Source organism: Lepidochelys kempii, chromosome 10, assembly GCF_965140285.1.
Source record: "Lepidochelys kempii isolate rLepKem1 chromosome 10, rLepKem1.hap1, whole genome shotgun sequence".
NCBI classification, from domain to species: domain Eukaryota; kingdom Metazoa; phylum Chordata; order Testudines; family Cheloniidae; genus Lepidochelys; species Lepidochelys kempii.
The window spans coordinates 6,666,256-6,694,193 of NC_136389.1; the positions used below are offsets into that span (position 1 = coordinate 6,666,256).

The window sequence follows — 27,938 nt, forward strand, 5'->3', positions numbered from 1 at the left end:
CATCCACGTGGTGGATTTTGCCCTACCTGTATGATTAGAAAAAGGAGCTGGACATCTTGTGAGGACCAAGGTTGCTGATGAGATTTCCAGTGGTTCCTGGTTCCAACCACCTTAGAAATCCCTCAGGAATAAATTTTCCAAGGGTATTTCTGCATTTGACATTGTGTGTGCATTGTGAGAATGAATCCACCTGGAGCCAGTCACACCTATCGGTCTGCATCATGTTATTTTACAAGCGGCTCAGCAATGCAAGTCCTAATTACATCTTGAATATTCTGGGAGCTGGGTGAGTGTTTTCGGCCCGCTGCAGCAGAAATCTGGTGTGTCGATTGACAGCAACTGGAAATGATGTGTAATGCACGAGAAAAAAACCCCGCTATTAATGTAGATTCAGTTCTCCCTCACCACACACGCTCCCGAGTTCCTGAAGCTGTTTCTCAGGCACTGCACTTCATAGTGCCCCAAGCACTTGACCGCAGAGTGGCCGTCGTTGAGATGCCTCTGCCGTTTAATCATTTTACTACATTCGATTTGAGGTTTGCCAGCCAAAATCCAATTCAGTGAAGAGGTACAGCCAATATGTTTTGGGTCCCTGGGCTCATTTTTCATCACCAAGTGGATAGAACACCTGTTACCACAGCTGTTACAGCGTGACTCCAAAAGACTCATTGAAAGAAGGGAGAGAGGGTATCAAATAAAACCTTGAGCACTACAGTGGAGCCTGCCTTCTTGGGTAACTGGCAGCAGTTTGATATACATTAAAAGCTGTGTTCTCTTGCACTTTATCGACCAAAAAGCTCTAGAAACCGGTATTTCTGATATCTCCCAATACAAATCTTCAATAGGGTTGCCGGGTGTCCAGCTTTCGACCGGAACACCTGGTCAAAAAGGGACCCTGGCGGCTCCTGTCAGCACCACTGACTGGGCTGTTAAAAGTCCGGTTGGCACAGGGCTGGCAAGCTCCCTGCTTGGCTCTATGTGGCTCTCCGGAAACAGCGACATGGTTCTACTGCTCCTAGGCAGAGGAACGACCATGGGGGCTCCGTGCACTGCCTGTGCCCGGCCCCGAGTGCTGGCTCCACAGCTCCCATTGTCCAGGAAGCGTGGCCAATGGGAGCTGTGGGGGTGGTGCCTGCGCGGACGCAACGCGTAGAGCTGCCTGGCCGCGCCTCTGCCTAGGAGCCAAGGGACATGTCACCACTTGCGGGGAGCTGCCAGAGGAAAGAGCTGACCGGATCCGGCACCCCAAAACCCCTCCAGTGCCCCAACCCCTGCCCCAGCCCCCCCCACACCAAACTCCCTCCCAGAGCCCACGCCACGCACCCCCTCCCGTGCCCCAGCCCTAAGCCCCCTCCTGCATCCAACCTCCCTCCCTCCATTGGTAAGTATAACTCTTAGTTAACCGGAATTTTTGACTAACCAGCACCCTCCATGCCCCCAACATGCCGGATAACAAAGCTTTTACTGTATTACCATGCTGGCTGCCAACTTAAGTTCCTTGGATTCCCTGTGAAATAGCACAAGCAATTAGTGCTGGAGACGATCCTCTTCCTGGCATGGCACATGCCTGCCAGGGACTCAGATGAAAGAAATTTTGTTCTGTGCAAATGTTTCATCCACATTCAACACAAGGCAGAAAACAGCAGATTCAGAGCCTGAGCCTGCTGTCACGTCAGTTTTACACTGTTGAATCAGATAGAGTTACTCTTGACTTCCAGTGACTGAAGTGAGAAGAGAATCAGGTGTGTGTAGTTTTCTGTCTCTTTAAACTATCTTCCCTTCAGCACATGTGTAAACCAAGGGAGAGTGAAGTGATGGGGCAAGATGATGGAAACTTTCTATTCCACCAGGTTTGGGGTGATCATGGGTACCAGTGTTGTGAGAACACTAACGGTTATGCTGTTGCTTATAAAATCAAACAACAAAGACCCATGTTTATTTCAGCTCCATTAGAAAAACAAAGGAGGAAAGGATGTACATATCAATGGGAATGTCTACGCTGCAATGTAGGCTCAGGGTTAGTGGACCTCAAGTCAGCGGACTCTGGGTTAGCGAACCCAGGGCTTGAGCATCTACACTGATTGTCAAACCTAGGTTAGGAATTTTCTAACCTGGGCCCGAACCCAGGACTCCAGCACCCACACTGCAATACGCAGACCTGAATCCAACCACCAATATCCCAGATTTCCTTGCGCCCTCCCAAAATGTGGCCACTCTAGCCCTTTGTTCGTGGTGCAGCATGGGAAAACTTGACTGTCCAGAAGACAAAGAAAGTTGGCCCATAGGATTGACAGGCTCCCAAAGCACAAGTCCAGTGGGGCTGCGTCTACACTGCAGAGCAATAGGGTTTGAACCCTGGATCCTGGCTTGACTCAGGGTCAGAACCTTCATCCCTTTGGTGTCCTGAGATCCTGGGTCCAAGCCCTGGGTTAGTGTGATTTGTGTGCAGACAGAAGGCGGGTTAGGCTTGAGCTTGAGTTTGAACCCTGGGTTTACATTGCAGTGTAGACATACCCTATATTCCTTGCACATGCCATACTCCCACTTTAAGGCTACTTATACAATACCAACTAATGTGGAAGAAGTCAGACTGACTCTCTCTCAATGGCTGTCACCAGCACTTTTTACAGAGTCCTTTTATAATCTACCTGCAGATATGCCTATACGCACATTAGGCCTGATTCTGATCTCATTCACACCAGTGTCAATCAAGAGTAACTGTAGGGCCATCAAGGATCTCATTTACCCCATTTCAAATGTGGTGTAACTCTGGAGGAATATCATCTAAGTCCGAATGGAGCTAGTCCAAAGGCTGGTGTGTAACCGAGGACAAAATTTGGCCCTGGCTCTAGTTTACCGCCAGTAAATTCAGAAACAGGTGTATTGGTTGTGCAAAGAAGGCAGGATCAGATCCAGCACAGGGCGTGAAATGTTGAATGAATGTGCGGCTGCATTTTAATTAAATAAATAGCTTGGATGATGCAGCGGCTGTTACTTTGCTCTGAACACTGGCTGCTTAGTGTTAATTAAATCCTCAGCTCCTTTCCTAAGGAATAAGAGATTGAAAACACAAGGATGTAATTGATTCACCATTTAATTTAAGTAACTTTCTTTCGTTCAGTTTGCCACGGTGCCAACAATAATGTGATTTTAATAGTCAGCTTTGGAGTAGATATTGCAAAGAACTGAGGTAAAAAAATAAAACCTCTTTAAAATCAGGAGCATCTCACTTTAAGGGCAACGGAACCAACAGACCAAGGTAGATTTCATGTCCCTGTCTGTAGCTTTGCTGCAGGGCCTTCTCTAAGTTCTGCTTTGCGCTGGCTCTGAACCCGTGCTCCGGCTGTTTCATTGTGTTGTTTTATCAGTTTGAATCATGCTTGATTCCTTTGAAACCTTAGGCCAGTCTCTTGGCCACATGTGTAGCACTTATTACTGTGATGCTAAGCCAGCGAGGAAAGAATTACTGCGAGAACAGTGACCGACTTTGCGAAGTGATAAGTAACAGGCGTCCGCAAGAAGTTTGACATTAACTCTGATCCTAATTGTAACTTATTCTTTTTTCCTCTTCTTTCTCTCCCCGTAGGTTATAACCCTGGAAGGATGGGTTGACATCATGTATTATGTTATGGATGCGCATTCTTTTTACAATTTTATATATTTTATATTGCTTATAATAGTAAGTATGACTCACTGGACACGCGCACTCCCCCGCCCCTCATTGGTAAAGTTGTGTAAGGGCCCTTTCCTGGAGAAGAGCCAGGTGTTGTGATTATGGCCCCATCAGCATGTCATTCGGGCCACGAGGACACTCTGCAAACCCTGGGTGTCATCATAAAGGTGGTTTTACGCTGCGGGTGGGAGATTATGCCACAAAAAGCTTTGTCCTGCCTAGCAACGTATAGGATGCATTGCTGCGGCTTGTCAAACCATATAGGCCCCTCCCCTCCCTCTCTCTTGCTCTCCGAGTCTCGATCTTATAACCTTGACTTCTCCTGGCTGTTGTGTCTTGTTGCCAGGACTGCTAATGAGAATAAGCAGCACACGTCTCTTGCTTCCCACTCCCTAGCCTCCTTGACATTCCAGAAGGCAATCTGTTTGTATTAGAAAGGAACTATTTGTGTAGAACCCCAGATGCCGGATTATTAGCAGAAATGTCTGCAGCAAGATGTCCTGAGACATCTACACAGCAGCTATAGGTATAATTTCCAACACTTACAGAAGTACATGCACTTGCTTTGAGGCTGCTGTGCTCTGGTGGTTAGTGCATAGGGCTGGGAACCAGGAGACCTGGGCTTCCATTCGGGACTCCCTCGAACATTTCTGCGTGTTCATAGCCCATCAGCAAAACCAGAAGGTGACTAATTGGGACCGAGGGTGGCACCCTTCGTTCTTCCCAGAGAGCGCCCAGGCTGAAGTTAAAGACTGGAGATTTTCACTGCACATCAGTAACCCAGTGATTTCTCCAGAGGAGGCATAGAACAATGGCCCAGATTAAAGCCATAGATTTTCTGCTGAGCCCAGCACACAGGCAACAGCACCTTGAGTCTACCTCTTGATGTGAGTCACTTTAAGTCTCGGTGCATTGGTTCTCGGAACAGGAATGCTGGACGTTTCCCTGAGGTTGATCTTTTGCAGCGTGCTAACCAGGGAAGTGAGAGGGAGGGGCAGGGAGAGAAGGGGCAAAGCCAGCATGACACCGTATCCACCAGCATGGCCTTCAGCAAAGCAAAGAGAGGGGGTCAGTTGTGGTCTGTCCTTGTGGAGAACCTCACAATTCCTTATAAGTGCCACTACCCTTGGCTAGCCCTGTCTCCCTCCTCTTAGAGGGATACTATGTTCCCATCAGGCAATGTGACCTGAATAGAAAGCAAGTAGAGCTTTGTTCTTGACCATGAAATGTAAGTCACCGGACTGGAGAAGGGTCTTAGTCTGCATCCTAGCTACTGTCCGAACACAGACGGTAAGTGTTTCGTTCGGACACACGTACATAGAAAGACCAGACATCAAGTGGTGCTTTTATTTACTGATTTCATTTTGGTTAATGACTGATTTCAGCGCACCTGTGGCAGTGTCTCTGGGCACCTGTACGTGTAGATGAATATGCATATACAGCTCCGAGTGGGGGTAGGCCAGTGAGCGGACTCACTGGCTGGAGAAGGGCCAATAAAGATCCCAACTCTGCAGGTTATTTCACAACTCTTGCCTCAGGCCTTGCTTTATTTCGAGAGACAAACCTCTGACTCAGACCGCCTCGACTCAAACTCTGGGTAGCGACTACACAAGGACTTCCCAGCGTCAGCCAGCTGGGAGGAGAGTGGGTGATGCCTACACTGCAGCTGGGGGTGTAATTTCCAGCACAGGTAGCTGTAGGTGCACTAGCTTTGATTGAGTCAGCACACTAAAAATAGCAGTGTAGCCACCGTGGCACAAGCGGCAGGATGGGCTGGACACCTGAGTACATTCCAAGGGGTTTTGGGTGGGATTGTACTGGGGCCGCTAGCCCTTCCCGCTGCCTGCACCACCGCAGCTACACGGTATTTTTAGTGTACTGTCTTGGTCAGAGCTAGCGCAGGTATGTCTACCCAAGCTGGAAATTACAGCTCCAGTGTAGGCGTTCCCTTTGTCTTAGCACCAGCTTCCCCTTTCCTTTTATGACCCTGCGCGGATCAGCTATGTGGTTGGCAGGCATTTATTAACTGCTTCTCTGCTGGAGCACCTTTACTCTTTGTCACGAGGGACTAAACCTGAAAGGACTCTCCAAATGGGGGGTTTGAATCCTGGCTGGTGTCTCAGACATCAGAGTACATCATGCCAATAGGTAAGTTAGTTAAAAGGAAAAGAGGAAATATTGGCAGTTCCAGTACAAGAGAGAGAGTGAAACACAGACTACAGAACTTCCGCTCTGCACGTTGGCCAGCTGCTTGCTAATTAAGTGGCGTACTTCTCGGCAGTCCTTTGGTTAAATTTTGTTTTGCAAGTCCCACAATAACCTATGTCAGTCTAGGGTTTGAGGGCCGGGTGTTTAAAAGTAAAGATCTCCCTCGTTGCCTCTGAAATAGCTTAAAAGAGCTTACCTGCAAATTAATTAATACAGCACTTGGTTCTCCAACAGCAGTCCTGGGTATTCAGCATGATGGTCAAATCCTGATATTAAAATGAGCCCAGCAAATCTTGTGACTCCCCTGGGGCAATTGAGTGTGTTTGGTGGGTGCCTCTTGGTAAAATTGCTGATTCCTCTCTTCTTGGCTTCCCCAGGTGGGCTCTTTCTTCATGATTAACTTGTGCCTGGTTGTGATAGCAACACAGTTTTCTGAAACAAAGCAGCGAGAGAACCAGCTGATGAAGGAGCAGCGTGCCCGCTACCTCTCCAACGACAGCACAATCGCCAGCTTCTCGGAGCCGGGCAGCTGCTACGATGAGCTTCTCAAATATATCTGCCACATCTTCAGGAAGGTAAAGCGGCGGACGTTACGCCTGTACAACAACTGGCAGAGCAAGCGCCGGAAAAAGGTCACCCCCAACAGCGCCCCCAGTGGGCAAAGCCGCAGAAGCAAAAAACGCATCACCTCCATCCACCACCTCATTCACCACCATATTCATCACCACCATCACCATCACTACCACGTCAGCAATGGGAGCCCTCGGGGGCTCCGCTCCAACCCTGAGATCTGTGACCTGGAGCTGAAGGCCATGAAGTCTGGGAGCCAACTGATGCTTCCATCTCCAGCCCCCAACCTGCATAGCCCTCCTCCTCATGTGGATTCAGAGTCTGTCCATAGCATTTACCATGCCGACTGCCACGTCGAAGGACCCCAGGTGAAATGCAAGTCTTCCAATGCCTCTGCAAGTATTAAACTGACCGCTGGGCTCACCACCAACCATGGCAATATGAATTATCCAACCATCTTGCCTTCTCCAGCTAGCAAAGCCAGTTCTGCCCCGGTACCCAAAGGGAAGGAAAGTGGCAGCCCCCCTGTGGCCATGGTTAATAGCCCTGTGAGTGTGAATGCAGCTCCTTTTGAGAAGCTCCATCAACTGATGGGAGAGCATGGTAAGAACAAAGGATTTGACATCCTGCTTGGAATTAGTGGACAAGGGGCGAATGGTCAGATGGGATTTGTAGGAAAGGGTCTTCAAGGGCAAACTAGAGCCCAATTTCATATCTTCATGTGAGCTCCGACCTTTCTTCTAACTGAGGATGGGTGAACCTCACAGGGGTCGGAGTTCAGGTTCAGGGTAGCCAACCACCCAAGAGTTTGCATGCTTGTCTAAAGCACATCAGGACTAGCCCAACTTCTTGGTTCTGCAAAATGGAGGCTGAAGAGAGAGAACAGGCTTTGTATTGGGGCCCTGTTGAAACCCAGAGGAAAATAAAAATCCTGGGGAGAAAAAGTGAAGCCAGCGCGTAGCTGTGGGTGAAGGGTCAGCCTGGTTCTTAGTCCGTCAGAATCAGTTTGACTGTTTCTCATGAAGAGCCACAGTCCTCTCTTAAGCTAGTGGGGAATCCTGGGCAGACTGCAGGGTTTGGGTCAATGAGGTTGCACTAGTGCAGCTGTAAACTTGAAGCCTTTCTCCCCGGTCCCTCTCCCCTCTGATTTCCAGGAGCTTGTCCCTGCAAAATTGGGTTCAGAACAGGATGTACTTTGGGCTCCTATTTTATATTTGTTTGTCTGTTTGTTGCCATATAAAATGCCCCCTTGCCCACACTGAGACCTGCTGCAAGTACAGGAAAGAATCAGGGATTGTTAATCATGGAGGCTGTATTGGGACAAGTGGGGGGAACGGATGAAATCTCCGGAGCAGTGACATGAGGGCAAAGCCATGAAAGGTATGGGGCGCTAACTGGAGAGCAGATAGGTCCACATAGGAGATTTCCTGAACAGTGTAAGCAGAGAAGCCAGGAATAAGGCAAGTTCTGGACTGTACACTTTGTTATGCCCTGCCTTCTGCTTGCTGGCTGGTTTGAAACTGCGTGAATGCGCAGACAGTGAGCCCTCAGCAAGACTGCCCGCCTCTTTCTCACTGCTATGAAACAAACAGCTGGTCGCTTTTCACCCAGAGAACAGTGTTCCCTTGAGTTTCCCTCCTCACTCCCACCCAAAATGAAAACCCACTGCCTGGAATCTGGTCTCCAGTGTGGCAGTGATGAATGAGGATAGAATGGACGAGAGGAAAGGTACTGTAAAGCATCTGGTCCTCCAAATCAGCAGCCTGGCAGGTTCTGCTCCGAGCAGAAGCAGCCAGCCCTGGTGGCTTCGTTTATTTCCGATCTCTGATCTTTTGTCCCTGATGTTGCGAACCCTCGGTCTCGCTCCTTGTCAGCCTCTGATAAACTGATTTATCAAAGTAAACCGCTGCCTTTGGAGTAGTTTCTCTTGCTGTTCTGTGCATATCCTCCTGGGCAGCTGGCTTCCAAGGAAAGCTTGGATGTCAGCCATCTACGCTGCATGAGTTTTGCCCCACGTTCGGGCACGTTTCTCGAGGCTTTGGTTAAAAGGGGAGAGCCCACTCTACATGCTGCACCATTCCATGTGCTCATTCGCAAGTCCAAAAGGGGACAGGAAAATGAATCTCTGTAAATGAAAAGAAAGATGGAAAAAGAAGCTTCTTACAGAGACCCCCAAAACCCGCTCTTGCTTCCACGGTGGACCCCCTGGCAGCAGAACCTGTGGGGTTCTGCTGTGCAGTGGGGAGCGATATGGTTGCCTATGCTCGTACTCAACAGAGGGGTGTGGGAGCAGCAGAGCCACATAAGTTTGGATCCTCTAATCGTCCTCATCTTCCGTTTCTCCCTGCACAGGGGAATGTACAGGGCTGCAAAGCTACTGCAGACTCAGAGCTCTTTTAAATCAGGGAAAGGACAGCATTAATGTTGAACACACACACATCTCATGAACTCTTTCAACATACGTATCCCTAATTGTACGTTGTGTGTGGCCTCATTCAGCATTGCTGACTCTCACGGTTTTATTGTGAGTTTCATAATATTTGTTGCTTTTCTTAAAACCCCAGCTGCTGGAATCATGGGATTATGAGAGACTCTTAGCTTCCTTTTTTTAAAAAAAACAGTGTCTAGCCCTCAAGGTGGCAGAGAAAAGATGGAAAACTTGAACTCTAAAGTCTAAAACTACAAAAAGTACATAAAAAGACCCCACATTATTATTTTTAAAATCTCATAATTTCTAAGTCAGTCTCGTGATCTTTTATGTTTGTGGCTGTCAGTATAGTTTATATTCATCCACGCATGTACACACACAACTATTTATACTAGTGATGTAGCTGTTAAGAGTACTAAGTATGTCTTGTGGGTCTGATTTAAGGTCGTCTGTGAAATATGTTGGGTGACTTTTTCCATGTCGTTGTTTTGAACTGAATGCACAAACGGGTAAAGCTCATGAAATTATTTATATAAATTACATTCACTGGACACTTGCACCCTTTTAAAATGCTCAGGGACAAGAGGGGTTCGTTGTAACGTTCTTCTGTTGCTTATGCAAGGGTTTTATATTCATCAATGGCATGGCCTTAACTCTATAAGTTAACGAAGGCTAGAGTGTGAGAATCTGTATTTCCTTTGAGATAAAAGCCCACGCTCCTGGAAGTTGAAAGCAAAGAAATGGTTCCAAGGCCGTTGCTTGAAACTCACAGTCCAAGCCAGAGGTTGGTCCTGCTGATGTGCACAAAGAGCCCCGTTCTCTGTGCTTTTATGGGAGATAAGGCAGTGCCGGATTCACCTTTCACTTAACACCCACGTGAATTCAGGGGAACACCAGTGACGTCACTGGATTTTAATTTGGCTCAGCATTCTTCGAAGACCTTGCTATTAATAATGCCATTAATAATAATACCCTGTGTGTATAGAGGCCCTTTCAACCCTAAGGATACCAAAGTGCTTTATATACTCTACCAGAATCGTATCATCACTCGCTGAAGTGCAGCCCCCTACAGGGTGGAACACGGCAGCTGCTTGTCAGTGAACTGCAATGCTGCAGAACAGTTGACAATAGGAAGTAAAGAAGATGGTTATCAGGCATCTCTTGGTCACTTGCAAGGGGGATGTTTCTAGGGGGAAGGAAAGTCGAGTGGAATTCCTGGTGGAAATCCCTGTGACTCAAAGCCACCCAGATGAGCACATATCTACTCTTGCCTCCTCAGCTTCCAAATCTGATTTCCAGCTTGACCAGTCTAATGTCCGATCCCTATCCCATTGGTAGGGTGGCCACTCATGCAGCCCCAGAACACCGGACATTTTCGTACTTCCAGGAATAGTGTCAGCCTCCCCCCAGCATGACCCCACCTCTACCAGCGTGAGGTCACGCCACATGAGGGCTCCATTTTGAAGAGCAAGCTACCTCATCCCTCACATGCATGGCATCCTCCAGCCGTGACACTGGACAAACCATTTAAAAACGGGATTGTCTGGCTTAAAATTGTCTGAATGGCTTGCCTTACCCCGTGGCCAGACAGCTTGAAGGTAGGGTTGCCAGGTGTCTGGTTTTCGACTGGAACACCTGGTCAAAAGGGGATCCTGATGGCTCCGGTCAGCACCACAAAAGTCCATCAAAAGTCCGGTTGGCGGCGCAACAGGGCTTAGGCAGGCTCTCCCTACCGGGCTCCGCACGGCTCCTCAGAAGCAGCGAGATGTCCCTTGGCTCTGAGGCAGAGGCATGGCCCCTGCCCTGAGTGCCAGCTCCGCAGCTCCTATTGGCCGGGAACTGCAGCCCGTGGGAGCTGCGGAGGTGGTGCTTGCAGGCGAAGGCAGCGTGCACCACACAGAGCCGCCTGGCTGCACCTCACCGCCGAGAAACATGTTGCCACTTCCAGGGAGCCACCTGAGGTCAGCGCTGCCCAGAGCCCGCACCCCTCACCGCCTCCCCAGCCCTCTGGTCCAGCCCTGAGTCCCCTCCCGCACCCAAACTTCCTCCCGGAGCTCGCACCCCTCACTCCCTCCCGCACCCCAACTCCCTGCTCCAGCCCTGAGTCCTCTCCCTCACCCAAACTTCCACCCAGAGCCTGCAGCCTGAACTCCCTCCCGTGCCTCAACCCTCTGCCCCAGCTCGGAAACCCCTTCCCGCACTCCAAACCCCTCAGCCCCAGCTCGGAGAAAATGAGCAAGTAAGTGAAGGGTGGGAGAGAGTGAACAATGGGGGGGTGATGGAATGAGTGGGGGTGGGGCCTTGGGGCAGGGGCAGAGTCTTGGGGAAGGGGCACAAAAGGGAGCGGGACTAGGGAATTTGGTTTTGTGCAATTAGAAAGTTAGCAACCCTACTTGAAGGTGGCGGCAGACAGCAGTTGTGTGGGGTTGGGGAGGCCTTGAAATGGGAAGAAAGGGAGGTGACTCCCTTCAACACCATCACCCCAAGAAATATTTGCAGGGACACTAAAACAGCTGGAGAGGCACGTTAAGAAGGAGGGAAAGGAGTATTTAAATTGATCCAATTAAGCAAGAAGTTCCCTCTACTTGCAACTGCTGGTGACTAATAATTCCACCACGGCTGGTCCTTGCTTCAAAAAATAGAGCGTGACGCTACGCCGAGGTGTCTCACAGCTGCTGAGAAGTGGCTCCAGCCGGTGCTCAGTGATGGACCCGTGCTAGATCCCTCCCCATGCTGGAGGGATTAGACACTGAAGCCGGTTGGTGAGCTCCATCTGGCATTCCTGGCTTCCATCTCAATCGGACTAGTCAAAAGGGCTGCCTCACTTATCTCCCTGCACCTTCCCAGGTGGGAAGAAGGAACAGAGTGGAATCCAATCCTGGCAAGCCATGTGCTAAACAGAAACACTTGAAAGATAGTTGGGTGCATTAGCAAGGCATTAAGGGCCGGGGAGCTCACAGTCCTGTCTGAGAAGGGGCCTGGTGTAATCGAGAAGGGATGTGATTGGGGGAGCGTATTCTCCTTTTTTGTGCTGTGGAATTGAGCAAAATGAAGTACAGTCTGTTCCTAAGAGTGCGTGTGCCCTGCAATGCTGTGAGGTTATTTGAGCAGGCAGCCAAGGAGACTCTGGTGCTCTGAAGACATCTGCGGAGCCAGTGTTTTTTTGTATCATTGTTAACACTTTGATAGCATTTAGGAGGCACGAGCCATGTGCTCTAGCATGCGTAGTGCCAAAGCAGCTGCGTGGTCATTTCTCCTCGGATCTGCTTCTGCATTTCTAAATCACTGTGTAAATTAGCAAAGAGAGGGGCTGACATGGCCTAGCGTGTGGAGTCAGGGGGAGAGGGAAAATACCTCTGACCTCTTGGGATCTTTGGCATGATTACCAGAAATCTCCAGAGAGCCCATTCTCCTGAGGTGATCAGCCCAGTTTTGCGGGCCTGTGATTTCTGGGTAAGGTTCAGTGAAGCAGCCAGTCTTTCAATTTCTCATCGTAACCCAACTTTCAGACCTTGTGAGTGAAGTGATGGCTTTTTCTGTCACCTTCTGGAGTATTAGACAGCAGGGGTCTAAATCATGACGTGTTGTGTTTTAGGCCCACAGCCATTATTATCTGATGGCTCTTGGGTGGCCTCCCTGAAATGAGTTGGTGGGTTGCAGTCTTTTTCTCAGTGGAGAGGGCCAAGCTCTTCAAACATGACGAGTTGACTTTGGTGCCCAACTTGAGGGACCTCACAAGGGACTTTAAGAAAGGGCCTTTGAAGATCAGGCTCCTTTATGGTATCTCCCGGCAGGCACCCAAAATCACTCATCCGCATCCCCAGAACTGGCTGTTAGCCCCTTTCTTGGCAGATTCAGCACACAGGCCACTGTCTGAGCATGCTCAGGAGCTGAACTACCCTCTTCCCTCCAAGCTGATCCCTTCCCACCAAGCACGTTATGTAGGAGGGGAGCGTTACCGTGCTGTTGCCTGCCCTGTATTTATCTGACTCTCGCACATGAGTCTGGTTCAGGTTCCGTTCGGGTGAAGGTTCAAGTCAATTCATCTCCAGTGGCTCATTGCGTTGGTCTGTAAAGACCTCCTGGTTAGGCACATCCTCTCCATGCTGGGTAGGCAGCACCACCACCGTGTCCAGCTTCTGGGAGGGCTGCCCCATTTTCTCCCCACGCCAGCAAACACTGTTACAGATTAGATTAAAAAATCCAGCCCTTGCACGCCCGTTCGAAATAGCCACAACTCCCGCTGTGCCATGACTGCAAGAAATTCAAATGAACCTTTCAAAAAATGCTTGAAAGGAAAGGAGGGGTGAGGAGACATCAAAGCAGCCACTGCTGAGATGTTTAATTGGTAGCCGTCCTTGTTCCCCCCCATGCCTCTCCCCTCCTCTCCTTAACTTGGCTTGTTATGGGAATTGAAGGGTCCTCTAAATCTGGCATAATTTTCAGGCAGCACTAGGATTGCCATTAATGATAGATCATTGGGTTTAATAAAAGTGAATGGAAAGTGTGCGGTATGCCACTCACCTGCAGCAGAGTGCAAAGAGATCACCATGTGCTGGGGGAGAACTGCCCTATCTAGGGCTAGAGAGCTGAAGCAAGGAAGCTAAGGGGTACTTGTGGAACTTGAAGGAGGGGAGACAGGGATAAAAGGGGAGACTATGGAAAAAGTTGGACCAAATTAGAGGCCGTTATAGATTTGAAGGCCAGCAGGGACCATTATGAGCACCCAGTCTGACTTCCTGAATGGCACGGGCCGAAGAACCTCCCCCAGGGAGCCTAGCATCAAGCCCGTGATGTCTGATGGAGCTAGAGCAGATCCATCTTGTTTGTTATAAGATGACATGTCCATGGAAAACAGGAGATTGTGGGAGTAAGGTGGGAGTTAATTCCGCTGCTGACCCTGTGCGTGTCCCTTGATTGCAGGTCTGTGTAGGACTTCCAGCAGGCTGTCGGGTTTGAACATGCCGTGCCCTCTGCCCAGCCCCCAGCCCAGCACCCTGACTTGCGAACTCCAGAACTGCCCCTACTGTGCTAACATCCTGGAGGATCCCGAGTTTGAGTTCAGTGAGTCCGACAGCTACGACTCTGACAACAACGGCGTCTACGAATTCACGCAGGACCTGAGGCACGGAGACCAAAGAGATCAGATCCAGCAGCAGAGGAATAAGAAGAGGAAGAAGAAGAAACCAAAGGAGAGGAATAAAGTCACTAGACTTTGGGTGGCTTTTGGCAACAAGCTGAAAAGGATTGTGGAGAGCAAGTATTTCAACCGGGGGATTATGATCGCCATTCTGATCAACACGCTGAGCATGGGAATTGAGTATCACGAGCAGGTGAGTAAACTCGCCCCAATGACTGTTGCTTTCCTTTTCTTTTTGTTGGGCTGCGTGTGCTGCTTTGCATAGAAAGGAAACTAAGTCACGCAACTGGGATTTTGAGTTTTACAGTCTGAGCGTCAACAGCTGATGTGATCTAGATCAAGCGCCCGCTTACAGCAAGTGGCAACGGGAATGGTTTCTGAATAGTGAATACATGCAAGGGAATTGTCAACTGCTCACAGCTGAGAACAGAAAATAAGGGCAGGGGTCCGAGCCTTCAAACCATGGGCGGTGGGTATCAAAGGCCAGGGGAGGCTAAGCCTCCCCTAGCCCAGGCCGTGGCCCTGCCCATGTTCCGCCCAAAGCCCCACCTCTCTACCCTGAAGCCAGTGAAGGCTCAGTTCCAGCCGGCGGCCTGGAGCTTGAGCCCGCCAGGGGCTGGGGCTGCCCTGCAGCTCAGGCCAGCCCAGGGGTTGGGCCAGAGGGTCGGGCTGGTGCTGGGGCCAGCGGCTCGGTCTGGAACTCAGTGGCGGGGGGGTACTGGGATCCTCCAGCAGTACGGGCTGGGGGGATTGGGCTCCTCCGGCTGCAGGGCCGGTGGGGTTAGCCTCCCTGAAGTGGGGATTAACCCACCACCCATGCTGCAAACCATTATGCAGGAGCTTAACCGTTGGCAAGTATGTACATATGTGTAATGGGTTTGCAGGATCGGGGTCTGTATTCATGGAATAAATTATCCTGGTCCTCAAATGCATGAATTATTCCACTGCAAAGTTTCACCTATCCCTGGCTGAGATGGTATGCTGTGAAAGACCATCTGCATTTGAACATGACTCTGGGTTTTTCTAGTGGATGGTAGAATCTGGGAGACATTCATTTTGTAACATGAATCATCAGTGCACAAGTTTGCTTCTGTGCATTGAAATAAAAAATAAAACTCTGAAGCCCACTGTTATGCCAGGCCAAAACCAAACAAGCCAGCTTCTACTTTGCCCGTTGGGGGAGGACTCTTTGTTCAACCCCAAGTGTTGAATTTGATCTCCTAGGGAACAAGGTGATGCCTTTTAAATGTTTGGAAGCAGGAAGAAAATTCATTGTGTTCACCCTAATCCTGGGAACAGCATGATTTCAAGAAACAGCATTTGCCACCAAGGGTGGTGTGTCCTCATTGTAGTTTGGCTGGAGCTGAAGAACAGTGAGATGAGAGGTTTCAGAGTAGTAGCCGTGTTAGTCTGTATTCGCAGAAAGAAAAGGAGTACTTGTGGCACCTTTAGTCTCTAAGGTGGCACAAGTACTCCTTTTCTTTGAGAGAGGTGAGTCATCTAAAGATCCTTCAGTCAGGTCATTGTGTGGGAAGCTGCTCTTTTCTGAGTTTTCTTGGAAAAACTGGTTAACCAGCTATTTTATAAATGACGTGCTCTGAATTTTCTTGGCAAGGTGCAGAAAACGCCACCCTGTGATTTGGAGAGGAATTTTTAGTGCTGATTTTCTAAGTGGCAAATTATTCACAGTGTTCTGTCGAAAGCTCTCCCATATCGCATGCTGCAGAACCGTGAATGTATTCTGCACCCCAAGGTTATTAACTGGTTATCACCCCAAGGTTATTAAATTATCCCTGTCCCCACTAAAATCTGCTCACTCAGAAATGACTAGGAGAGGCAGTACAGGGTAGGGGTGGAGCTTTGCCATGGGGGCACTTATGTGTCTCTTCTCTCAAGATCAATTCTTAACTAGAACAACCTGAGTAGCAACCCTATAATAATAAACCAATTCATGTCTGCAACAGAGGAAGGCCAAAAAAAAAAAAAAGGCAAAGAAGCGAATGTCCAGGGCAGATTTTTGTCTGATGAATTGTTCAACAGCAAGTTTTAAAATTAGGAAATACACCTAGACAGTCTCCTTTTAATAGAGCCATTTATTCACTGGGAAGGCTGTGTTGCTGTGCGGGATACTTTGTCAGGCAGATAAAACTTAGTCAGTCCTTAGATACTCTGGTGATGGGTGCTAGGGGATAACCTAAGTTAGACAGGCTTTGGTGAGCAAGCACAGGGTTTCTGTGGAGTCTGTACCCCATTGATGATAAAAGGTAGATTGTGATAATTATGTCCTTGTTCCTAAGAAAGTAAAATTCTGTGGGTTTATATTGGATTCCAGATTTGCTTAAACTGTCTTAAAGCCAATGGTAATAAAAGATTTTAAAGTTTTTGGCTAAAGATCTTCAAACTCCAGCCAGTTTTGCTCCTAGCCACTGGCCAACTTGGGTGCAATAAAAAGGAAGAATTTTGAAGGAAAACCCTGCAAACGTTCCTGCACATGCCTGACGGTGAAAAGCCTAATGTCTCTGGTGCACTGCAAGGATGACAGATGGCTGAGCTGTCAGACCAGGCTTTGAAGCACCTCACCTAGGCAGTCTGATATCAACAGGATAGGCCCTGGGGCCTTGCCTGGGGCCAGTACATGATGCTAAAGCAATAGGAAACAAAGTCAGACTCCTAGACTATCTGGCATGAAAGCTTTGGGCTTTTGTTAGCAAAGCCTGGATGATTTCAGAACCCAAGCCCTGTGAAAATTGGCTGTAGGATTCAAGACCAGAGAGGTGTGTTGGTGCAGAGACAAAGAACAGTTGCCTTAGTGGAACTGACCATGGCTTTGGGGCGGGAGGAGAGCTGGGAATGGATTGTTCTGGCTACCCCTGTCCCCGCTGCCGTGAAAAATCCATTCAATCCCAACTTGCTGGATCGCTGCGTGAAAGGTGCTGGCCTGATGGCCCTGAGTGGCACAACAGCTATGGCATTGGTGGCAGCAGCTGCAATGTGAGGTTTCCCCAGGTTGCTGATGGCCCTCCGCCGTAGCCTGAAGATACCAAGACTGTTATCGCATCCCCACTAGAGCACAGGGAGGGAGGACAGTCTGCCTGTGAAACTGTTCTACGGAATCTGCTGCCAAGCGTCCCCTCTGCTGGGGAGTTCTGGAACACAGTGGCATTCACAGGGGGCCAGGGCTCCTAGCCCTGGGGATCCAGGAGGAAGGGGGGTACAGTTATAGGGCAGCAGGAGCAGTCTGCATGGATAGCTCCTGCCTATGCTCTGCTCTGCCGACTTCCCTACAGATTACACGGTTGCGGCTGGGCCCGACTGCCGCTGCACAGAAGCATTCGCCGCAGAAGAGGCTTGGGAGAGCAACTGTGGCTTTGAACAGTTGTCACTCCCTGTTAGATCACTGCATGGGAACCCAAAGTGTCTCCAAGGGACAGGGATATAGAGCCCAGCCGCTCCCAGCCCTGAAACTCAACAGAGCCCTTTCCACGCAGAGCACAAGATGGAAGGGATTGTGCTTGGGGGAACGGGGAGCGCTAGAGACACCAAATTCCCAGACACCATCCCTTCAGCACAGACAGAGAGATCCACATACCGAGGGATGCTCCAGGCCTAAGGGAAAGGCCTAAGGCCTTAAGGCCTAAGTGGCTTACATGTTCAGGATGGACTCCTGGAAAGAAACCCCCAGGTGTTGCCCGCAGGTACACAGACAAGGTGACAAAAAACCCATCTGTGAACATGCAGCAAGGCTCCAGGATCACCTCCAAGAACCCTATTTGAAGGTCTTTTCCCTCACCATGAAGGCCAGCACCTCTAGCGGAACCATCCTGTCTGAAGCACTTTTCAGTCAATGGTCTTGAATCCTGGATTTTGCGTTCTCGGATTTCCTTCATGTGGACAGAGCTCTGACCGGCTCAGCTTCTAAGACCGCTTCAGCGCACGACTGCTTTGTTGAGACAGCAGCCTATGTTAACCAGGTGTGCTAGTGGGTTCTGCGACACTCAGTGACACTCAACCACCAGGAACTGCTCTGAAACTAGCTTCATTGAACAGCTGTTGCCTTGACCTGGCTGGAGTTCAGGCAGTGACCATCTCTAAGTCCCATTGCTCATGCCACAAACCATCCATTCCCTTCACTGGTCTCTGTTTTTAACATCATTAAAGAGCTTGTTAGCTTTCATTTCCTGGCATTTCGGTTCTGTGAAAACGATCAGAGGCTTTGCAGAGGGATCAACAGGCGGTCTCTGTTTTTATTGCACAATTATTCAAAGCCAAAGAATCAAGTCCTTTCGTTTGTATGTACTGAAGAACATATGGCATGCAAGATAAAACAATAACAGTCCTTTGCACTTCTATAGTTCCTTTCATCCAACGACTTCAGAGCACTCTGCAAACAGCTAAAGTCTCACAACAGCCCCTGGAAGTTAACAACTATTACTGTGCCGATTTTACAGATGTGGAAATGGAGGCATGGCGAGGTTGTGATCTGCAGGGCTGGGAACAGAACCCAGGAGTCCTGACCCCCCATTCTAATTACTATACGAATGCCTCAAGTGCCACGACCGTCCTGAGTGGTGACTGGACAGGACAAGAATTTGACTGGTTCTCTTGCTTTGTGTCTCAACCCTAACTGTACATCACATCCATGAGGGATGAGCCTGGACAAAAAACCCACATCCAAATGGCCCCCATCGCATACACTCCTCACCAGTGTTAACATGGCTGTTTTGCTATAGGTATCGGAACTAGCCTAGTCAATGTACTACAGCCAGTGTCAACGTCTTCTAGCACCAGAATTCCACCTTTCAGCTGGAATAGCCCTCGCTTAACAGACCCACTCTTTTTGAAAACCATGTCAGATTTAATGGCAGGATGGCCTCTTTAAGAAAGACATTGTTGGCCTTGAAGAGTGTTAGAACTGGACCTATTTGAGAGCCAAATAATAGAAACCAGCACGCAACAGATAATTGGCAGAGTGTTTCTCTGGAACTTTAGTCATTATTTTGAATCCGATACTATGGCATAGCACATTCTTGGGACTGGCTGACCCAGTTCTGTCTCTGCCTGTCTAAAAACATGTGAATACTAATGAGGAAGTTACAGGATACTGCTAGTTAGTGGCAACATGACTTGTATTTTACAGGTTAATTGGCTGCTTTGGATTTTATTCTTTTTTATTTATTTATTCTTCTGCCACTGCCCTGAATAGGGACTCTGCCGGGTAGGGAAAGCAAGCACAGAGAAGTTGGCAATCCTTATATTATTATGATTACCAGTGTTTTCAATAAGATGGATGCTTTGACTTGTATATTCTTCATGACAGACAACTCTTTGGTATACCCGAGTGCGTGCCTTTTTAAGCTGAGCTGCACGTGCTGCTTCGAAAGCAACAAAGTACCCATGTAGTTTGCACAACCCCTTCCCCATGTCATTTTTGGGGGACGACGAAGGGATGCACAGAACAAGTATGGCAGGTTCCAGGGTCTGTCTTTTAAAGTGCGTCTCTGCTCTGGAAAGTGACTGTGGAACTGTGAACACCCTCGTACTCCATAGATATTCTCCCCGTGAGGACCCAGAGTCCTGTTTCTGCTGACTTGAGTGGCCAATACAAGTGATTACTCCGTTTTACTGCAGCTATTCCTGCAGGGCCAGCAGACCAACGGGAGAGTGAGCTGGACTCTATTCCTTCTCTTGGACCGTCACCACAATTGTGAATGAGATTCCTATTTCAGGGGCAAGCTCTGTCCTCAGTTACACCTCTAAATCCCCAATGAAAACAGCCTGCTGTTGTGGTCCATGAGAAGGAATAGGCTCATTCATCCATTCAGCCCCACTGAGTTACTCACCATAGAAAACTGAGCGCAGAATTTGCCTCCAGGACCTTTTATTGCTGCTGATGACAAGTGGGCAGGAGAAAACCCTACAAGATATCTGAAAAAAATCTTTCAAAGACCCAAGGTGAGTTTGCAGGGGTGACAATGCTAAACTGAGCCTATTTGATGTGGAACCATCACATCAAATGGCACCTAGGGATGCTGTTTTATTGTCACTTTTCAGAGCCGAACTGCAAATTAATACTTGTTCCAAGCTTTTGCGCTTCCTCATGATCCTTTCAGTTGGCTTTATGAATTCTTGCTCTCTTGGTGTGCTTCATTCAGAGAAGCTTGGTTTGGCGTAGTCAAGAGACGGTCTTTAGTAAACATTCAACAGTCCATGTTCATTGCTATGGGCCAAATGTTAATTCTAAGCACCACAATTGCTTATTACAGAGCAGCGGTAGACTCTCCATAATTAAGATTGCATCCAGCTACTATAGCTAAGCTCTAATTTAGCATCCTGAAACTGTGGCTTGGAGAATTGGTTTGGCTTGAAAAATTCTATATTTATTCTGTAGCCAAAGGAGAATGGTCAACATTTGAAGGAAATGGGTCACAATGCTTTTCAATTATGGGCCATTAAAATGTTACCTTTATTTGAATGCTGACTTTTTTGTCTAACATTTCTCTGTCTCCACCTATCTTTCAAAAAAATCTCGTTGCTTGCCCTTCAAACTTTTCATGTAGTTAAATCTTCTTAAGAACTCACGTTCCGGCTATACGTGAAGCAGGGAGATTCAGTGCCATGGTTTAATTATATTCTGTGGAGTGTATAGGGAAGCTGTGTGGTCTAGTGATAGAGCCCTGGAGTGGGACTCAGAAGACTCAGATTCTATTCCCGGTTTGGCCACTGGCCTGCTGGGTGACCTTGTCAAATCACTTTACCTCCCCCTGCCTCAGTTTCCTGCTCTAAAATGGGGATTGTAACAGGGCGGCTTTCCCTTTAAGGGCTGGAGGCCTGAAGCCAGCTAACCCTGACTACTAAAGGAACTGCTCCAGCCCACCTGTGCCGCATTAACAGCCTGGGTGGAGGACAGCTGATTCTCCGATAAAGGCAGCAGGAAGCTGCACTGAAGTGGGCAACTCAGGAAACGGCTGGCTGGCTGGCTGGCTTCTGCAGGGAAAACCCTGAGACCAGGTGAGTTGAGAAGTCAGAGCTAGGAGGCAAACTTCAGCCAGGTGGAGCCTTAGAGAGACTTTGAATTGGGACCCAACACGGGAAAGGAGGGCTGGGGGGACTCCCTGCCTAAGGGAGAGCAATACTAAACTGGGGTTGAGCCTAGAGGCCAATGTTTACCCAGAGGACTGAATAAATGGGGCCCCCAGAAGGGCAGTGTTTTGACTAACTTTGTGTTGTGGTTTTGAGTTGATTGAGGAACCAAGAGGAGAAAGAGAGGCAGGGTGCTGCAGTGTGACCTCTGGCCATGGGGGATGCTGCTGCTGACTTCCTTTGTAAAGAGCTTTGAGAACTACTGATGAAAAGTGCTTGGCAAGAGCCAGGAATCAGTAGTAGTATTAGCTGGAAGCACAAAATGGTGCCCCAGTGCAGCCAGTGGGAGTTATTGCCATTGATTTCAGTGGGAGCAGTGGGAGCTGCCCTACGCTTCTGCTGGGGACTGGCTCTAGGATTGGGGGAGACACAGGCTTCCTTTGTGTTCCCACACCAAGTCCCCAGGTGGCAATCTGGCCTGATATGTCTGTGCTTATTGTGTAGTCAAGGTAAAATTTATCCTGTCCTTCATATTTCCTTGCTCTGAGGGGCTTGGGTTTTGTAAGTGATGTGAGTGGGAAGTATAATGCTATAACTTAGCAACCTTCATTGTTTTTTTTACACAGTTGTTTGCTTTTGAACATACCTTGCACCATGAACATACAGAGCACAGCACAACAGGGAAACCCTCAGAACCCTAGAGTGCCTCAAGCAGTAGGATATTATTTCTTTTCTTTTTTAAAAGTATTAAATCTAACTATTCTGATCTGGGAGAAGATTTCTCCCTAACCTCAAATGAGGACTAATTTTTACCCTGACACAACTAATAACCCTTGAATGTTTATCCCATCTAGTATAACTGCAGGTGACATTTGTATTCATATAAATGGTCATTCATTTTTGCCTCCATTTGTCGCCATAATATCCTGTTGCAGTGAGTTCCACAGGTTAGTCCTACATATTTTCCTTTATTTCACATTTGCTACTGAGTAGTATCAATTGCCCCTTGCTGTCTAATAAGTGGAAAAGACAGGGAGACTGACTGACATTCTCCAGCAGCCACTCACTCTAAACTTGACTACTGCTCACCGCTCTGTTCATAATGGTCTCATTGTCACCTCATATTCTGCTTGTCTCTTTGCTGTATCTACCTGTTGTCTCTTGCCTCAGACTCAGATTGGAAACTTCTCAGTGCCAAGGCTGTCTTCTTATTCTGTTTTTGTATAGCACCTCGCACAAGAGGGTCCTAGTCCATGACTGGAACCCCTAGGCGTTACAGGAATTCAGATAATAAAGGCTTAATCCCCTTTCCCTTTTCAAACTAGAGATTCCTAGTGGATGTGCTAATACAGATAAATTCCTGATGGACCACTGAGAATTAAAGAGCCCTCCACTCTGATTAGGCCTTATCTGCAGTATTGTGTCCAGTTCTGGGTGCCACGTTTCGAGAGGGATGTGGACGAATTGGAGAGAGTCCAGAGAAGAGCAACAAAAATTATTAAAGGTCTAGAAAACATGACCTATGAGAGAAGATTGGGTTTGTTTAGTCTGGAAAAAAGACGACCAAGAGGGGACATGATAACAGTTTTCAAGTACATAAAAGGTTGTTACAAGCACCTCCTTTCCTGCAAACAGACATTTCTCAGCTGAAACTTAATAAATACGCAGACGGTTTGAGATTCACTCCATGAGCCATTCAGGGATCAGGACACTGATCATTACAAGTGGCCGTCCTTGTGTGTAGAGCTCTTACAACTGGGAGGCAGCATTTTTATCTCCTTGTTACAGATTGGGAAAATGGGGCTTAGCCAGAGGAAATGGCTTGCCCTGAGGACATACAGTTGAGTCAGTGGCAGAGCTAGGAAATTGAACTGAGGAGTCTTGGCTCCCAGTCCAGGGGACCCCACTTGAACCTGATGAGGCAGTACAGAGTGTGTCTATGCTGCTGCATTCACATCTCTGATTGCACGTGTAGACCTACCTGAGACAGCTTTGATCTCGCTAGCTCGAGTAACAAGAGCAGTGAAGCTGCAGAAGCAGGAGTGGTGGCGCTCAGGTATGTACCCAAGATCCTGGGTGGGCGCGGTTAGCCTGTGTCCCTTCACATCGTGCTGTGATTTCATTGCTGTTGTTACTCAGGCTAACTCGGATCTAACTAGACCCAAGCTAGCTCAGGTCTGTCTTCAGGAGTTGCAGGCACACCTCCTGACTACCGTGTAGACATACCCATTGTTCCTGCTTTGTGGGTCCAGTTGTAATGGAGCTCCTTCTCACCCACTCTGTCAGACCGTCCTTTCTATATTAACCAGCCTTCTGCGCTCACCCACTTTCCACCCTCAGAGTTTTATGTTGTTGGTATAGTCTTTTTATTATGGGAACAGCCCCTCCAGATGGGAACAGCACCTCTGCTGTGCAATTAAGCATCCCAGGGTTGGCATTCTGAGAGGTCACCAAGGAGAGCGTGTGTGTGAGGGGCCGGTACCACAGGGCTCATTGTGAGTGGGCCCCTGGAAGTTCAATTTGCAGATTGTCACTGGTTTCTACAAACATATTCATTATTCTTAACGATTCCCTGCAGAATTCTGCGCCTCCTCGTTGTTAGCCAGCTGTTCCCTTCAGCTGTGCCTCGTTTGTAGTGTGTTTTGGTTGGGTGCATAAGTCACAGGGTGTTGTTTCTGCACTCTTATTGGATGACTGAAACTTTTTAAGCAAGAAAATACTGAAGGGTGAATAATGCACTTCCGAGTATGAATTTTCAGACGAGCGTGTAATCGGTGGCTATCTGATACGCTCCGGTTTAATCGGAAGCTGTTGGGTTTGATGCAGGAGGTACTGAGTGATGTTCTCTGGGCTGTGTTATGCAGGAGGTCAGACGAGATGAATAAATGGAAGAATGAATCCATCGAACACTCACGCTCTATAAACAGAGGTTATGGCAGTGGAGCACCTATGAGAACCTAGCCTGTAGGTAAAATAGCCAAACACTCACAAACCAAGAATACTATAACCCTGCGAATCACAGCAAAGTGAACTTGCCAGCTGCATTTCCTCTTGTAATCACTGTATTATTCAGCCAACTTCAGACATCATGGTGACAATGGGTTATGAGTCGGAGAGGTTTAGAGTAGTTGGTAGTGAGAGGCTAGTTTCTTACTAGAGGAAACGTAAGATGAGGGCAGGCCTTTAGTGAAGGTGGATTGTACAAATGAAGGACATGGTGTTGCATCCGATCTGCTGCTTATTGCATGTTGTCCACGAGTAGGTTTCACGGGCAGGTGGTGTTGGTCAAAAAAGCGAGTTCAGCTCGGGTCAGTGAAGGAGGCCCCAGGGAGGGCATGCTCCACCATCTGGAACAGACATACCTGGTGCTCGTGTGTCTGAGAAATGAAGAAAAATGAGTTAAGGCTAGGAAAGGTTACAGCCCATTGTTCAGGGCTTGTAGCATCCATGAGCGGCACTGGGGAGGTCACACCGCCTTCAGGCAGCCCGCGAAGCCTCCTGCCGTGCAGGTGGTACCCCTGCACGCAACTCCTTCTGTATCTCCTGCCACGTGGCTTTTTTTTGTTTGTTTTAAACTTCACACTAAAGCAGATTACCCTCATTCTGCCTTCCTCCCTGTGTCTCTGAAATGCAACCTGGCTGTATGGAATAGTAAAGTAATTACCTGAAGGCTTTGGGGAGGAAATGCAAATGAGCAAGGCAATCAAATAATGACTGGTAACATAATGCTTGCGACGTACCAGCACTAGTCGGAATGCAGCGATAGTGTGTATGTGGCTTTAAAGTGCTGGGGAACTTGGAAAGGTATTTGGGGATCTAGCTGGCTCAGGGGCCTGGTAATTGAAAAACGCAGATTATCTAAATTGTCCAGGGTTTTGGTTTTTTTTCCTAAAAAAAAAACCCTGAAAGTTTTCAAAGAAAAGTAAAAAGCTTTGATTTTGCTGAAATTTTTCACTGAGAGGGGAAAAAAATATTTTTCTGCTCATCTCAGAGGAGAAGCCAAATGTGCCCCCAAAGATAGAAATACTCTCTTGCATCCCCAGATGGTTCCTCCAGATGGGCTAGCACCACTATCCTACTCCGATTCTTATACTGTTCCTTTCCTCCTAGCACCCAGGTGCTGTGCAGAGTTCGCCTAATCTGCCCCATACAGGTAGAGGATTTGAGTCTCCAAGACTATCAGTCTAGCACCTTTCATCACCAAGAAATTCACTCCAGAAAAATAAGCCAGTGTATCTACTGCTGCCTCCACCTTGACTGGGATGATTTAATTGGGGATCAGTCCTGCTTTGAGCAGGGGGTTGGACTAGATGACCTCCTGAGGTCCCTTCCAACCCTGATCTTCTATGCTTCTATGACTCATGGCTCGTGATTTTTGCTCAGCGTTTTAACCACTTTTCTCCAGCTGTGACAATTTCAATGACTGAGATTTCCCAGAATTATGAATGAGGTTTTAAATGTCTTGTTGAAACCTCCTTCAGAATCCTTCATCACAAGACTGAGATGCTTTTATAAATGATCTAGGTAAAAATGCATCTGAAATAAGTGAGACTCTGGCTCGACAATGAATGAGACTTGGCAGGTCTGCTTCAACTCTTTAAACCTCTTTTTGTTTTCTCTGTCTGGCTGCTGAACTTTACTGTCCTAAAGGCGGCTTGACACCCTATTTGGGAACATCACAGTGTGCACTGGGTTAATAGCATCCACAGTAGCCAACACTGAAACAGGAAATCTGCCACCAATGCTGCCGGGGTGGAAGGCAGGGGAGAGGAAAGGTGATTTTGCCTTTTATCCAAATTGAGTGCATCTCAGAGTCATCTTCTCTCCTGCCTAATTGTCTTTGGGACTAAGTACCCTGCAAAATGAGACTAGCAGAATGAATCTGGAAGTCTTTACTGTAGTATCCCCAATACAGAAAAGAGACAGGACTTGGGTGCAATTAACAAAGTGAACTGAATCTGCTGGACACAGACAGACCCTGGATGCACAGCTTGTGCTGTCTAGTATAATTGTCAGTTTCCTTAAATCCTGGCCTGGACTCCACAGTCATAGAATAGGTCATATAGGTGGACACCTCCTCCCCACACAAAAATCCTGGATCCAAACTTCCCAGACACCTTCCTCCTCCACTTCCTCCCCTCCCAAACAATCAGGTGCAGGTCCAGTCCATCTCAAAGCCAAATGAAGACCATAGAGAACGGCTCAACCGGGAAGAAAATCAAAGTTACATTTTGCCCCTAAAGAGTTTGGAGCCAAAACGCCCGTAGTCCCAGCCTCACTTATCCCTGATCTGGGTGTACAACAGTGGTGCAGTAACTCCTTGGCAAAACCAGCTTGAAGTCACTTGTTTAAAGCAATTTCTGCCAGAGGGTCAGAAAGCAGAATATGTTGCTGGGCAATTAAGTCTTATTTAGAATGGTCTGTGGTAGGTGGCCCAAACGTTGTGCTGAATAATCCTTGTTGCGCTGAAGTCTGGGTTGCACAGTGGATAGATGGGTGCCCGGAATGTCCCAGAGCCGAGATGATATCCTGTCTCTTTAACAGAAACATGCTTATCGGTGACTGTATTGCAGAGCGGCTGGGGTGTGCATGGGAGCAAAGAGATGGGCCAGATGGATGCCAGAAATAAAACAGAGAAGAGAGCGCTTTTAGGAGGTGGTGATTCCACTGAGAGCAACGTGAGCCAAATGTGAGCGCTGTGGGCAGGCACCGGAATCCCTTGGTCGATGTCTAGCCCATCCCAAAACAGACTGCAAAGAGATCCAAAGACTTGACTAACCATCCCCTCCCCCTTTCTCCTGCACCACTCTCTCCCAGCCCACTCCTCTGTCTTTGCTCCAGGCCCTGCTCCTTTTTCAGGCTCCCGCTAGACTCTGCAGTGACTTCAGCCAGAAGGCCGCCAGAGTTACATTCCAGGCAGATATTCGTGGCACAGCAGTAGTGTCGCCCCCATGCTGTAGTGGGTGGGAATGCATCATTCAAGGGTTTCATGCTGCCCCTGCAGCTCTGGTAGGTGGGTTCCCACCATTCCCAGGAGTGAATTTATGACAGTGATGGACAGACTGAGATCGACAGACAGACGACAAACCCATGACTCGTGGCCGGGGGAGGGGAGAAGACTTCTTTGTGGATTATAAAGGTCCTTTAAGTGTTGCCGTCTGAGCTAGCTGTAAAGCAAAAACTTTCTAATGCTGTCAATTTCCCCCTTTCTCTCCTTGTTTGTTTGTGTGTAATAGCAGGGGGATTGGTGTGTGTAGTTCTTTTAAATATAATATGAAAGCTGAATGCAATATTTATGGTTGCATCTGTCACTCCTCTGAAAACATGGAGCAAAATAAAGGTTAACAAGTTTGGGCTCTCAGAAAAGCATGCACAACAGAGCTTTGTGAGGGAGTTTGTGTGTCACCACATAGCAAGGAACAACACGACTGCATTTTCCAAGCGTTCGCTCACTTTCCCTGGTGCAGGGTTATTTATCATACTCTGTAGCAAACTGTCTTCTGATTGTATGTCCTCATTTCAGATTCTCAAAACCCCAAATCAAATTCTTTCCCCATGTACAGCATAAGCAGGTTGTATAGTATAAATAGCCAGAGGGGATTGCTTAAGCATCAGATTGGAAATAGCTATACTCTCTGCAACCATACGTTCAAGTTCCTCTGGCATCAGCTCATTGGGAGGTAAATGGTGCTCCATATAATTTGTGTTTCCTTAGAAACAGAGGTCACATGTGACCGGCATGGACACGCAAGATCCTGGGCTAGTTTTGGAAGAGGAGGGCTTTTCCCTGGTATCTGTGGTTAAAATTTCCCCTCCCAATATTGTTGTGCACCTCTTCT

General features: G+C 48.1%; 1 protein-coding gene across 5 annotated transcripts in view; it reads left to right on the forward strand.

The window, feature by feature from the left end:
- CACNA1H (calcium voltage-gated channel subunit alpha1 H) overlaps positions 1-27,938 on the forward strand; it is a 178,812-nt gene that overhangs the window by 36,060 nt on the left and 114,814 nt on the right. For all 5 annotated transcript variants that reach the window (XM_073361778.2, XM_078854517.1, XM_078854519.1 and 2 more), the window contains exons 2-4: positions 3,587-3,679; positions 6,259-7,054; positions 13,803-14,212. In XM_073361778.2, the coding sequence (XP_073217879.1) occupies positions 3,587-3,679; positions 6,259-7,054; positions 13,803-14,212 (1,299 nt within the window). The remainder of the gene's footprint in view (positions 1-3,586; positions 3,680-6,258; positions 7,055-13,802; positions 14,213-27,938) is intronic.